General features: G+C 36.6%; 1 protein-coding gene across 1 annotated transcript in view; it reads left to right on the top strand.

The window, feature by feature from the left end:
* The window catches only part of IFTAP (intraflagellar transport associated protein), a 42,505-nt gene extending 28,218 nt beyond the window's left edge, over positions 1-14,287 (top strand). Inside the window, exons 4-6 of the mRNA XM_050336167.1 lie at positions 528-585; positions 6,883-7,013; positions 13,571-14,287. Coding sequence (XP_050192124.1) covers positions 528-585; positions 6,883-7,013; positions 13,571-13,711 — 330 coding nt within the window. The 3' untranslated portion in view covers positions 13,712-14,287. The remainder of the gene's footprint in view (positions 1-527; positions 586-6,882; positions 7,014-13,570) is intronic.
* Positions 14,288-14,766: the final 479 nt, after the last annotated feature.

Below are 14,766 nucleotides of genomic sequence, written 5' to 3'. Positions count from 1 at the left end.
TAGACTATTTTCAAGTGACATCACTCTAAAAAAACAGTAGAGCAATGCCCCACATGAAATACTTGAAATTTAATTTTTCTTAAGTTTTTTACTTTCCCAATCAGTTCACCATTAGTGTCAGAAGGATCAAACTCTAGTTTGCCTTTGGCATGTACTGTCTCTGTGCCATATGAATTGAATTTGCAAAATTGCATAGTAACTTATCATTTATCTTTTTCCTATGAAACTATTTTACTTCTCCATCTTTCCACTGAGTTCCTGAAAAAGTTACTGTACAGCTTGAGCTTCTTTTCCATCCCTTACATTGGTATGCAGCAATTTTGGCAGCAATTGTTTGCCTATACCTAAAAGTATTTCCTTTGGGTTACACATTTCAAAGAAAATTCATATGTTTTCTTGGAAAAATGCAGGGGAGAATGGAGAAGATGAAGCAGACAGTTTAATGTGTTTTTACTTTGCTCTATGTTGTACTAAAAGGAATGGAATTAATACATTTTAATCAATTTTCCAATTTGGATTTTTTACAGCAGGTGGACACGTACTTAGATTGGAAAGATACAGACTCAGATGAGGAGATGTGCAGTGGTAGGTTTCCCCCCTCCATATTCACTGTCATTTTCTGTCTTTGAATGCAAGCGCATGAACATGATTAAAGATTATGAACATGAACATGTTTCTTTGAATGCAAGAGTATGAACATTAATTAAAGAACTGTTTCTTCTCTAAAAGCGATGATGTTCCTCAGTTCTTCTATTGCTAGAAAATTCCCCACATGGCCCCAATTCCCCAAATAAAAGTACTAATTTCCTCACTCTTAAGAGGTAATGAGAAAATAAATTAAAAGGAATATTTATTAAACTGTGTCCTTGAGAATAGTTATTTTTGTCAAGATTTTCAGAAGTGCAGAACACTTCTTGTTAGCAACATTTCTCCATTTTTCTGCAGTTCTGTTTTGTATCGAAATTATTTTGATAATAAAAGTTTTTTACGAAGCAATTGGGTGCTAAGAGATAGTTCTGTAAAGTGGAAGTATTTAATGAAAATGTTGTCCCTACCTGTTAAAATGATTCCATCCCAGGCTTAAAATACATGAGACTAATTTTGAATTCACAGTAAAGTTCTTTAAGAGTTCCAATTACGAACATTTTGAGTTGTGTTGAATTGTTCCACGTCTATAATACTTTTAACTCTCCCACCTTCAAAAATAAATGAAATATTAATGTCTATTTCTATTTGTCTATCGTAGGTCTTTGTGTGGTCTTTATGGCCACCAGAATTGATACTCTTTTAGTGTTTAAATTAATTTTCCTCATCTATACATGTGATTGTATAAAGAAACCAAGCCACACAGATTAAGGGATTTGCTTGAGGTCACTGATGGAAGCTGCTACCGAGCAGAACTTTGATCCCTGGTTTCTTTCTCGTTGCCATTTGATTGGTCTGTCCACTCTCACAGTCAAGATTTGATTAGTCTTTCTGTATATGCAGAACTCCTATGAAGTCAGAGGGCTTAGAGACTTCTAGTATCTCATAAAAGTAATAAACCTAATAAACATAACTCAGGTTTACAGCAAATATTCTTTTTCCAACCTGGACATTTCAGAAAGGAGGTGGGAAGATCACAGTGCTCTATCAGGTACAGACATCAAAGATTTCTTTTGACTGCAGTGTTCATAGGTACCTATTTTTCCCTTTAACTTCCCATAAACACTGTTCTGTGTTTATGTCTTAAATTCTGGTAATATCTATTAAAAAGACCCTGGAGCTTACCGGTGTAAGCATAAACATTTCACTAGTGTCATAATGAAATGATAATTCTCTATGTCTAGTTCATCAAAGTACTGTTAGATATTGCAAGTTCCAAACAGACCACAAATTGGTTGCTGAGAATTAAGCTCAACTCTAAAATACTGAGTGGAACTGTGAGGATAGAAGAGCTCTGTTAGAGCTTGGGGATAGCTCGTCACGTTTGGAATGATGACAGGCCTTGCCTCTCTCCAGCTTTTGTGTCATTTCTGTGTATTTGTGTGTGTGCAAGAGTAAAAATCACATATATTTAGAAACCTCTTGTAAAACACACTAAATTTGAGGCAGACGTGCCTTAGTGCAGAAAGAAACTGGGATCAGCAAGACTCATCACAACATTAAGCATTTAGATTTTATTTTATAGCATGGAAACACTGCAGAGCCAGAAACTTATTATTCCTTTTAAACTCTGTAAGGAAAGCGAACAGCATCCAAATTTATACCTGGGAAATGCTCAACCTGGGTTTTGCCCGGGGCTTCTTCGGTGGAGATAATTGTTGAGTCAGGGTAAAAAATTTCCCTTGACTCCTAAGTGCAGAAAATAGCACTTATAGCTTGATAGTTGTCTTACATGTCAAAATCCACTTGAAAGGCTTCATAATAAGAGAGGTAAAATTTTACTCCTTTGGAAACCGTAGCAACAAAATGCAATTTACAATATAAAATGGTGACACTTCTATTGTTTACAATAATAAAGTAATCTAAATTAATATCCCTATTGACTACCTTAATAAGGATTAATTCTGAAGAATTCCAGTTACTTTATAAATGAGGCAAAGTGTGACACAAATTTGAAAGACATTCTTTTGTTGGCATTTGTAAATGCTGCCACCTATATGTCAGAACAAATGATTGATTTAAGACTTCATATTGGCAGAAACAAGCTAAAAAATATTGTATGCTTTTTTACATGGTAAAAAATATCATACATTGCTAGTGTAATTGCCACAAGCTTTTATCTCTCCTTGTTATTGACAGCAGTTCAGTATGTCTGTGCTTCATTTAGCTTTAAAGGGCAGATCAGTTAGCTAAGTTAGCAACTGTACATTAATATAATAAATATTCACACTTAGGGGCAAGTGGCTCAAAGTTGACAGTGTGAAAAGCATGATAGAAAATAGGTGTTAAAATATGTCATATAAACTAGTGCTCTTTGGGAGATATCCTGGAAAAGTCATTCTAGTGGTTTTTTTTTTTTCTTTTTCTGATTTATTTGAGAAGTTCAATGTCTTTCAAGGTGTGAATGCATGCAGCTGCTTCTTACAAATAAAAAACCAGCCCATAGAGTTGGCCAACATGCAAATTCATTGTGGCTGTTTTTCTTTGACAGCACTGGGCTGAAAGCCTGAAACCAGGGCAATGCTTTGCCTTGTAGAACTCTGGCACAGTAAACCCTGATTGGCAAAGTAAAATTGTTGCCCTAAACTATAAACTGTAGCTTTAATGCATCGTGTAGAGAGAGCGTGTGTATGGTGAACTGTTTAATCGCTCTTTCTCACTGCATTTAATCTGTAAGTTGCTTAAGGCAACAGTAGAGATATCAGGCTTTCTCCAGGGATAGATGGAGAATACCTAGTGCCTGTGTTGCTCTGTGTTTGGGCAACAGAATTCCTTTCCAGGTCTGGTAACAAATCTCTTGCTGCAGGGCTTGAAGGGTAGTTAGGTAACAATAGGTAATATTTGTATAAAGTACAAAATATGTAAAAAGCATATCTAGAGACCTGGAGTGTGCTATTGATTAAATACAAGAGAAAATGAAAATTAAATTAATTAAAATTACAACAGGACTAATTAAATGTATGGGTGAGGCTGCATAGGCAAGAGTGTCAGAGTCTCATCGTAATCCATCTTGCAACACTGAGTTACTGCAAATTGATGTTTTCAAGGTCCTGGTTGTCTGTAATCCCACAGAGGCTGAGGAGAACCCAATTGACTCAGTTGCTTTGAAGCTGAGGCCAAGCATAACTATTGATTAATTAAATAATTCTTTAGGCAAATTATACCAATATCTGTTATTTTTCATAACCTTTGCCTTTTTCATTTGTATTTTGAGTCTATGCTGACCTCCAGAAAAATCAGATTGAGGAAGAGGATTCAGAGTTGAATTAGGTGGATTTTTCTAAGTACGAGGCTACCCCCAGCTGCTGAATCCCTTTCTTATTTTTCTCCTCCACTCTCTGCAATCCATTTAACACTGCCTTGAGATGATTTCACACGAGGCAGCTCTTTGGGACTAACAGCCTGAAGCATGAGAATCAGAGGAGACTGCAAAATTTAGCTTTTAAGCTTTTTTTGTTATCATTGCCTCCCTTCTCAGCTCTCCATCAACAGCGTTTTTGTGAAATGTAGTGTCTGAAAGTGGTAAAATCTGTGCCAGTGTATATATTTTTGGGCACTGTTTGGCTACTGTAAAGTTAAACATATAGACAAGACTTTGAACTTCTTTACTCTTGAAAGTTCAAAGGAGACTTGTTCCAGTAGATTTTTTTTCCTATGTCTATAATTAATGGTACACAATGAGCAAAAAGTCCAACTCAGCACTGTTGACAGATTAAATAATCACTTTTTGGGTGTGGGGGAGTGACTAAAGAAAATTGTTCAGTTTCCAAATGTGCCCTCATTAAAGTATGCTGGACTTGAGTAAAACCATCGGTGTTCACTGCCATATCATCCAGGGAGTTGATTCTTCATGATATGAGATGTGCATTTCAAAATGTCTTCTCAGTTTTTTTGATATCACTGCCTGTTCAGTTATCTCTATGTATGGTGCCGTTGGCAGTATCCAAGGCCTTCCTGTTGCTAATTAATCACCTCCACAGAGAACATAATTAGCAGCTTAATTAGGATCATCATCCAGTAGTGTTGTAGCAGCAGCCTAAACAAGCTGTGAGGTACTGGCTAGAACTTACAATAGCCTGGAGGTCCTTTGGGTTCTCCCACTGAGAAGGACTGTCAAAAGTCTCTAATTTTTCTCTCTGAAGGAGTTTCTTTATTAAACATTATCAGGGAAAGCAGCATTTACCAATTAGACTTTCATATGCTGTAACACAGCCAGGATAGAGAGAGACAAAGCTCATTTCTGGCATGTCTACTGGCAAACAAAGGTTGATTACATTCTTATGGGGTGATTGAAGGGAATTTGAAACATTATTTGCATTTCTAACAAGCCTTAAAAAGTGGAATTGACATTCTGAGTATGACAAGCACTTCTCGCTAAAAGCAAAAATAAATTTCCTTCTGTTGTCCTAATTCTTAAGAGTTATCTTTCTGAGCCATTGCCAGACTGTTGCATAACAGTGCTTCCTCCTCATCTTCTCTCTCCAGATTAGTCTGTTGAGGGGGAGAAGCTTTTAGTACAGAAATAACCAATGTTTATATCAGAAGGTGATACAAACCTCTTCATGTCCAGACTTCCTTTAATTTAGTGAGGGTATAGAATTAGGGTGCACGTTTGAAACAATAGTGGAAGATGCCATTGTCTTTAAATGAGCATTCTCATCTTCCATCTGTCCTACAAATAGTTTTGACCCAGATTATGAAAAAAGGAGCTGCAGAGCATGTGAAGACATAGCGTAGATACCTGTGGACTGTGCTGCCCTTTTCAGGAAGCTTTGCCATATAACTGGTGCAGAAGCAGAATAAACAATATGCTGACAAGAAGTACTCAAAGGACATAGGTGGCTAGAGACTGACATACACAACCAAGAGAATAGGTATGAAAATGAAACCACTTATGTGTGGATAGGAACCAAGAAACAAAAATCCAGGAATGAAATACCCAAGGGAATTAATTCAACTCCTTTTAAAAGAAACGTTTTACTTTGCAATTCCAAACCCTGTTGGCTTTGAAATAGTACGCTATTCCCAGAAGAAAACTGAATGAAGAATTTGATCATGGATTTTTTACAAAGGCTTAGCTAGGAAATAATTATTTTCAAATGCAGATTTGCAGAAGAATGAGAGGTCCATAACTCCACTACTCTGGTAAAATTGTGTAGGTAGAGTTAAATAGTGACTTCATCTTTGCACCCTGCATCTCTGTATCCTCTTATTGGTTCCATTAACTAACATTTAAGCAATGATTTGAAAATTTATTCTGAGATTTCAAGAGGAATGTAAATATAGTATAAAACTGTAAAGAAACTTGTGTATCAGATGTAAAAAAATAGCAGGTAGATTTACATAATCCTTTGACTAAATTGCAAAACATATGGTCCCCTTAAGTTCTTTCATAAAAACATTACTGAGATGAGATGGACACATCTGTGCTGTAGTTGAGCTGAGATTGATTCATGTTAAAAGATATTTCTCAACCTAAGGCATATCCTTCTGATCTGTCACAGAATGCAAACCCACTGTTCCCAGTAGGAATGTTTTGCTTAAGTTTGTAAAGGAAGAGCAAGCCTTTGTGAACTGGGGCCAAATCCTGCCTGCATGGACAGGTTACATGTTGCTCTATCTCAAATATGGGGAAGTCCTCTCAAGTACCTCTTTTTGGAAAGTTTAGGGAGGAAAAAACATCCATTAAATATCCTTGGACAAGAGAGTCATCTGGCACTGTAGTGGGAAATATTATTACTTCTACCAGGTATTTTTAGTTAATATTTTGGGAGAGTCATATTAAGATGCTTTGCAATGATTCTTAATGCCTAGTGTACAGGTGGTGAAGCTTTAGAAAATGAGAAATGAGTGACCCTACCTGGCTAGTCAATAGCAGATGAGGTATTTTATAACTTCTACTGCAGAGGTGTCTGCTCAGGACCTTCCATCTTTGTTATGAATGAAATGGGTGTAATCCCAAGTGTTCTCTGAGTTTAAGAGCATCTACATCCAGATTTTTAATGCAGCATCCTCAAGAAAGAAGAGCTACCTTGATTTTTGCTTAGTATATTATTGCTATGTAGATGATAGCTCAGGACTGCATGGATCTGTTTTAACGATAGCTTATGCAACAATAAGTACAACACACTTTGTCTAACAAGATTCTGCCTGTGTTCTGAGCAGTACAGGATTGTAACAAGATTTTGCTAATTTATACCTTGACTGGAAGGTTAATGTTGACTATTTTTTATTCAGCAGGGTCATTAGTTCTCCCAGGAGAGGTGGAACAGACAGTGACTTATTGTACACCTGTGTTTGATAAACCTATTCAACTGAAGTTCATAACCTTGTCAGTTCCACAGCCATTGGACAGCAAACCCCAAGAGGTATGAGGTCAGATTTATTTGTTTGAACATTAGGGGCTTGGGGTAGTTTTCTTTTCCTGTTAGCTTCTAATGTTATTTTCACAAGAACAGAGGGATGTAGATGGAGTTTGTGGAGCTGCTGTGAGTTAACAAGTCATATTAGTGATTTTTAAATTAATAATGAATTCTTAAATATGTTAAGAATTGAGATAAACTCTCTATTTTAAATCTCTCACACTGCTACTATATAATCCTACAGTTTCAAAATGTGTATTTCAATACTTCAAATGCTACATGGACTTTTTCATACTGAATTTATTTAACTCATGGAATATTCAAGTAAACTCTTGCACTTCCTGACCTTTTAACAAATCCTTACTTATGCAGAATGATGGGCCATTTAATTTTCCAGTGATCTCATGGTATTCTGCAGTTCTCTTTGGCTTAATATAGGAACCATTTTCTGCAATAGGGAGGTAGTGAATGGTCCCTTTAACATGACACTCCAGGAAAAAAAAAGGGTTTAGAATATATTCTGGTCAGAATTGATATTTCCCTTGGAAATGAGTAGTAGCAAGATGCTGAGAGTCTGCATTGTCTAGGTCTGGTGTGGAGAGGTTTGCTTTATGGACTGCAAGACTTTTAATCAGACACAGTCAGTAGAAGCTTTAATTTAGAATTGCCATTTTCCTTCAGAATTTCAATTCTTTTCAAAGTGCAACAGAAGGTGTGGATTGCTCGTAGGCTTATTTTAAGTCATTAAGCTTCCTATCCAAATAGTCAGTGTGAGCATTAACTTTTGGGGATGTTTCTATTGCAGAGAATTCTTCACCACTCCTTTCCCCTGCCTGATCGTTGTGATAGAAGCTGAAGTTAGCTTCCAGCTAAAATGGGCCAGTTTTGATAGTTTCATGTGCTTATTGATGTTCCCATGAGGCTTAAATCAAGTTTATAAATGACGCATGACCAGTGTAGGTTTGGTGTTATAGCAGTGCATATGGTGCCTCCTTTCCTGAGCTCAATTGTGTTTAGTTCCTTGCAATAAACCCTTTACTATAAGGAACAAGTCTGCTTTGGGAAAAAGTATATGTACTAAAATGACCTTTCAAGCTTTAATGCCCACCATTATGTGAATAAAAATACTCACTCTTTTCCCTAAGGACTGACATAATTCAAAGTTTTTGACTTGAGATATATCTGTTGGCACACAAAATAAAAAAAAAAAAACCAACAAAAAAAACTAGAATGAGGTTTTATAGCTTTCTCATTTGATAACTTCTGTATAAAACCAAAGAAGAAGGAGGGTTGTAGCAGCCTGCAGTGTTCATAAAGGACTGCATAAGATTCTTTAAACTATAAGTCGTGAAAAATAGATAAAGATCCCACTGCATGCAAAATTCATGTCCATTTGAGGAAAAGTTAGGTTATGAAAGAAACTGAATATTATTACATTGGTTAAGAGTTGCTGCATTTTTCAAGAAGAAGGATTTACAGTTTTCACAACTGTTTGGTGGGTGCCAGGCAGTTTTTCCCTAAATTATAAACATATTTGCATCTTCATTTAGATAATATAACTGTGGCCTGATTTTTAGAACTGTCAAGACTGAACTGGTCCGTTTGAAAATCCCTCAGTGCTTCAAATTGTCATTGCCTTGAAAATTAAGTCTTGCATTGCTTATGGCAGAACTAGTTTAGAAAGAGAAAAATATTTTCCCTGGAGACATCTCTGCTTTGAAATGAGACTGTTCTCTGTCCATCAAAACAACTCTGTTAGGGAAGGGCAACAGAATGTGGCTGTCTAATTGATTTTCTTAGAGAATGGAAGACCATTCCATATGAAAAATAGCAACATGTCAAATGTCTATGCTGTGGAAATACTTGTGAGGCACTTCAGGGTAAGGTATGTATCTCTGAATGTATTGCTGGGGAAAGTTTAAAAAATGAAGCTCTGCTAAGACCCAGTTTATAACCTGGCTAATTGTTAAAGAACAACTTGTCTCCCTGAAAATGTTTTCCTGTCAAAAGCTGTTAGGAAGTGGCTTAGTGAACGACACAGCAAATTATTTGTGTTGTCCACCAATGTTCCTTCATCTTTCTTTCTTCACTTTAGTCATACACATATTCCAGGATTTCGATATTGACAGAGCAGCATACATGACCTCCCACAGGCCACTGCAGTTTGAACCAGCATGCACTTGATGGTTGAAGTACATTATCATAGAACATTTTCCTTCCCTACCCAGAAATTTATTCTCTCCTTTATTTCTTCTATATACTTTCTTTCATTAAAAAATCATAACTTTTTTTATGTCTTAATACCTGCTTCCTAGGGTCTTTATTTGTTCTTATTTCCCTCCCTGCATACACGAGTGCAGTTGATGCATATGTTCCATCTACTCAATATAAACTTGCATTCCAAGTGGGATTCTCACCTAACTTCAGCTTTAAATGCAGTCTAATTTAGCCCTTCAGTCATCAAGACGCAGAGATAAGCAACTCTTGAAAGTGATTCATCCCATTTGCTGTAGGCATTTGTCATAAGATGTAATATATCTCCATCCACAAGCTCTGGCTGGTCCATTTTTGGCGAATTGACTACCTTAATCTAGAAATCTAATTTTTAGATGGCTGGGCTTAGGAAAGAAGAATTCAACACTTCTCTCTCCTATTCTCCGTTTTTTTGTGTGTGTCTTTAGTGTCAGCATTCAAAAAAGTATTTACCATGCCTGTCATTTTATCTTTATCTGTGACATGGCAGTATCTATCACCTAAAATAAAGCTTCCACTGAGTTCCTTTGGTTTAAGGTCTTACTGATAGGCCTCAACTGAGGTTTGTTTCTGCTACATGCTGTGCATAAATGCAACAAGAACGGAAGAACTTAAAGACAGGATTGACTAAGTGAACGAAGATGGAAGAGTAATGTCTTCTCAGAGGCCAGTAAAGACACAGAGATTGAATGACTTGTCCAGAATGATGAAGCAGAAGTGGAAAACTGGTCAAGATTTATTGACTTCCAGTCCCCAAGCTCAAGTCAAACTTTTTTCTCCTACGTACCCCAGTATATATTAGGCTTATATGAGATCATAGCATACATGCCTTCCCCCCAGCTTTTTTTTATTTATTGCCAGTAAACTAGCAAGTTTTCCCATGAGTATGCAATGAAATCATTGGTGAGTGTATGTGCATACTTTGCATAATTTGACCAAGTGAATCATAGATGCCATAATTACACAGAAATACAAGTTTTAGAAGGACAGAGACAGGCTGTTCAGTTAACTGTAACTCCACTCAGATTAATAAAAGAACTGAGTTGCCAGTTATTAATAGACTTTTGAAAATGTCAACTTTAAGGTATTTTATTTACAATATTACTTTGTAAAACCGCCACTAGCAAAATACTTCAGTTATTAATATGAATATTACATTCTTCTCCCCCTTTAATTTGGAAATGCAGGAACGGTAAATGAAAGTGATTTTTTCTTCAGAGAGTAAATCACAGAAGCAATCTTAAGCAAACTGGCAGTTTTCTATTAGAGCAGGATTCTATTCCCAGAGAGCTCTCAAAAAGATTTCAATTAGATGTTAAATTAGACACCTGAAATTCACATATTTCTCTCAGCTCCTTAGGCAAGAATAACAAGATAATAACTTGATCAGCTCAGAGGATTTGGTGTTCTATTGTAAAATGTCTTTCTTTTGAAATACATCAAAATTCCAGTTTGTAGTATAAAAGTTTTAGATTACTTGTCTACAAGGAAGGTTGAAGTCAATGGCTTCTTCGGAGAAGAAGCAAGAAAGGAATCCCTACTGCTTTGAGTATTCATTTGAGCACACTGATAAATATTCAGTGTGGATAAACTTTTCAAATGTGCAATGAGTGGGTAACGGAAAAATTGTTAATGAGGTGAAGTTGGGTGTGTTCTATTTTGGCATCTAATTTCAGTCAGCATTTTGGGGTTGAGTTTTGTAAACAAAAGTTTTTCCTCTATTTCTCTGTATCTACATAAAATGTTTCCTGGAATTACATGAAGGTCAACACAAAGTCATAGTGAATGTGTGTATACTTTCCATAACTATGTTGGTAGAGGAAAATAGAGTTGCTTTTGTAGAATCCCTATGAAGGCTTTATGTAGTTTAAACTCTTGTCAGCTTAGTTACCTATAGATACGAGTCATGGTTTAACCTCAGGCAGACACCAAGCCCCAGGCATCCACTCACTCTCACACCAGTAGGATTGGGTAGAGAATCAGAACGGGATAAGGTAGAAAACTCATGGGTTGAGATAAAGACAGTTTAACAGGGAAAGCAAAAGCTTGTGCACACAAGCAAAGCAAAACAAGGAATTAATTCACAGCTTCCCATGGGAAAGCAGGTGTTCAGCCACCTCCAGGAGATCAGGGGCCCATTAGATGTTAACAGTTATTTGAGAAGACAAATGGCATTGCTCTAAATGTCCTCCCTTCTTCCTTCTTCCCCCCACTTTATATACTGAGTGTGATGCCATATGGTCTGGAATATCCCTTTGGTCAGTTGGAGTCTGCTGTCCCTGCTGTGTCTCCTCTCAACCTCTCATGCACCCCCAACTCACTCACCAGTGTGGCAGTACCAAAAGCAGAAGAGGCCTTGGTTCTGTGTAAGCCCTGCTCAGCAATAGCAAAATCATCTCTGTATTATCAACCCTGTGTTCAGCACAAATCCAAAACACAGCCCCATATCATCCACTGTGAAGAAAATTAACTCTACCCCAGCCAAAACTAGCACAATGTGGTAACAAATAATGTTACAACCAAACTAACTGAAAAGTATTTGTACCTTGCATTGAATTTTAGAAGACTGTTTTGGATTTCTGGAAATGAAAGGTAGCAGAACGCTCATTGCTGGTACCAGTTTTTACCCACTTACTGGTGACTTTACTGACTTTACAAAGAATTCCAGCAGTCTCTGCCTGTGAAAAAGATGAAAATGGACATGAATATGGTGTGGAGGTCAAGGACTTGACCTTTGCACTAATGGGAATGAAAGCTTGTGTGCAGGCTTTATCTCATGTAAACATATTTCAAATGTGCTATTTATAAAAGTTAATGATGGTTTACCTGGGATAGTCCACGGACATAAACAAGATAATCTTTGCAAGCAGAATGAATACTGTTTTCCAGACCAACTCTATCTACAAAGTTTTTTCCATTATAAATGCCCATGGTCTACAGGTCTGCATCTAGGATGATTTATATGCTCCATCATCATGCATCCATTATATGCTCAATCATCTATTTAAGCCAGGGTAAGACAGGTCCCTAGAAAATTAAGCAATACAGATGATTTATAAAATTATACAAACCCAAAAAATTATTCCCTGATCATTCAGGCAACATTACAGTTTATTAATAAAGGATGTAGATATTACCCAGATTGTCTCTGCAATGTCTATCAGGTGCCTGGCCACCAGAGAGGAATCCAGCTACCGCTTCTCTGACTGTGGCATTAGCTGTGTCAATGCCACTTCTTACAAAGTGTCACATCAAATTGTGCAGGATACTGAGCAGTCACCATAAGATGCTGAGTGTTCTTCCTGCCTGTCAGCAAACAAGAAGTGTGTATTATCAATTTCAATACGTCATTAGTCACTGGCTTCACCAAGGATTCATCAGAAGCTTGAAAAAATAAGCATATGTTTAAATCTTTTGCTGATTTGGTGCTGAAGTACTTAAATCTCTGAAACACATTTCTAGACATGTTATATTAACTTCTCATAGGATAGGGAGCATTCCTGTTTAGTTTTAGTAGTGAGGATGTGTCTCCTGTGTCACCCTGAAATTCATTTTATGGAACTGCTTACCATAAACCTTTTTGTTGTGGTCCCCTGCAGTTTCTTATCAGCATAGGGCCTGCCATAGTTATTCGTTTTCATTGTTTTATTTTATAGGCAGGGTGTTTATTTTAAGATATTTCAACCAGAAGCAATAAAATGCACATATTGGCAAATGCAGCAAGATTCTTATGTTCACCATGCAAGAAATACAAACCATCCAATTGTGTATCTATGAGATGGTGAAAAGAAATTATTGGAGTCTGAAAATTGATTATATGTCATTTTGTTCATTTCAGGTCTTTCCTTTGCTGAAACTGTGTTCTGGGAATCATGTTACATTAGTATCAGATGCATGTATGGTGAAGCTTTATGTAATACTAGCCCAAATTTTAAGGATATGGAATCTGTCTTTGAAATTAAACGTAGCTGCACATAACATATTCATATCCCCACAGCCTTGCTGTTACAAGTGGCATGAATATAATAGATGTGTGCTAGGGTGGTTTTTAGATTCCTTGCCTTGAGCAAAATTAGTTAATGATATTCATTCAGATACAGTACAGTACAAATGGGGCACATTAAATGGCTTAAATTAGGTCAAATTGAATAATTGAATTTATTCTTTTACTTAAAAAGAGCTTAATCAGCTGAGAGTGTTAGAGTCAGAAAAAATAGTTTAATTAAATATTAATTAGAAGTTTATATTTTAAGCTCCCCTATTATCACTTGCAGCAATATTATTTATGTATCTGTTTTTTCTCATTACAGCTACTGGGGGATGATGTTCAGCCATTCTCACTTGATGAAGAATTTGACTATGACAATGTGGCAGTGACCCCTAAGTTCTCTGAAGCTGAGCTGAAGGCCATTAAAGTATTGTCTAAAGAGAAGAAAACAGGTTCAGCATGAGCTGAAGACTGAGTCAAAGGCATTCTGTGCAGGCTGTTAAAATGACATTTTTATGGGATAAATATAGCTCTTCATTGTACCCCTGTTTAATGTTCTTACCTGTGTGGTCAGTAAATGACATCCCAGAGATTTTTAATTTTACCAAGGTACCTTGGAGCCTGTATTGGCTCAGGATAGGTATGCTGGAGTGACCAAAACAAGCTGGTGGATTTCAGAATAGCATGATGGTGACTCTTGCTTATATCTGGTACTGACTTGGTTTCTGACCATAGCAAAACTGATCCTAAAACTGCCTTTTACCTAGTTCTTTCATCAGTTAAGAGCTTTTGTGCAGCTGACAAATCAGTCTATGAACTCTTTCTCTTAAATATACAGAGTTACAGGAGTGAACAAATCTGGGATTTTTTTTTTCTCTGCAAAGAAATAGATATTCCGGTATTCAATAAACTTTATGTGTTGATCAAAATTAACATGTTACAACTCCTAAAATGAAAACAGTAGCTTCTCAAAAAAACCCTTCCACATGGAGGAAAAAATAACAGTATCATCCATTAAAGGAATTGGCATTGAAAGGCTGTAAGATTTTACTGTTTTTTACAGCAGATGATTTTAAGTACCAACTTATAGTTTATACTCTGCATCACTGAAAGACAACAAATTGGAGTTGAGTAAAGGTCAGCTACATGGGTGGGAGAGCGTGCATTTCTGATGCAAGGTAGTATGTACACTTTCTAAGAAAGGTTTAGAATTCTTTTTTTTTTCAGCTGTTTTTTCTACAGTTTTTTCAAAACTGTAGAAGTTTTGCTGTTGAGGTTGGTTTAACATCACAGCACTGCATTGTACTATTGGTTGTTTTCTGATACAACTGCATTCACTAAAGTTTACTGACCAACATTTTGTCCTTGGCCTATTTCCATTATTTCTGAAGTGGGTGATTAACATGATAAATATGGGAAGAGTGCCTAAGCAGACAGATAAGACACCAAACCATAAGTTCTTCAAAGGCTGTGGATGAAATCTCTGTGGCTGGTTGGCTGCTTCATTGGCATCAATTT

This window comes from Myiozetetes cayanensis, unplaced genomic scaffold, assembly GCF_022539395.1.
Source record: "Myiozetetes cayanensis isolate MyiCay16 unplaced genomic scaffold, myiCay2020 scf6-25, whole genome shotgun sequence".
Classification (NCBI taxonomy): Eukaryota; Metazoa; Chordata; class Aves; order Passeriformes; family Tyrannidae; genus Myiozetetes; species Myiozetetes cayanensis.
The sequence above is the reverse complement of the archived record's forward strand: the minus strand, read 5'-3'. Positions and strand labels throughout refer to the sequence as shown.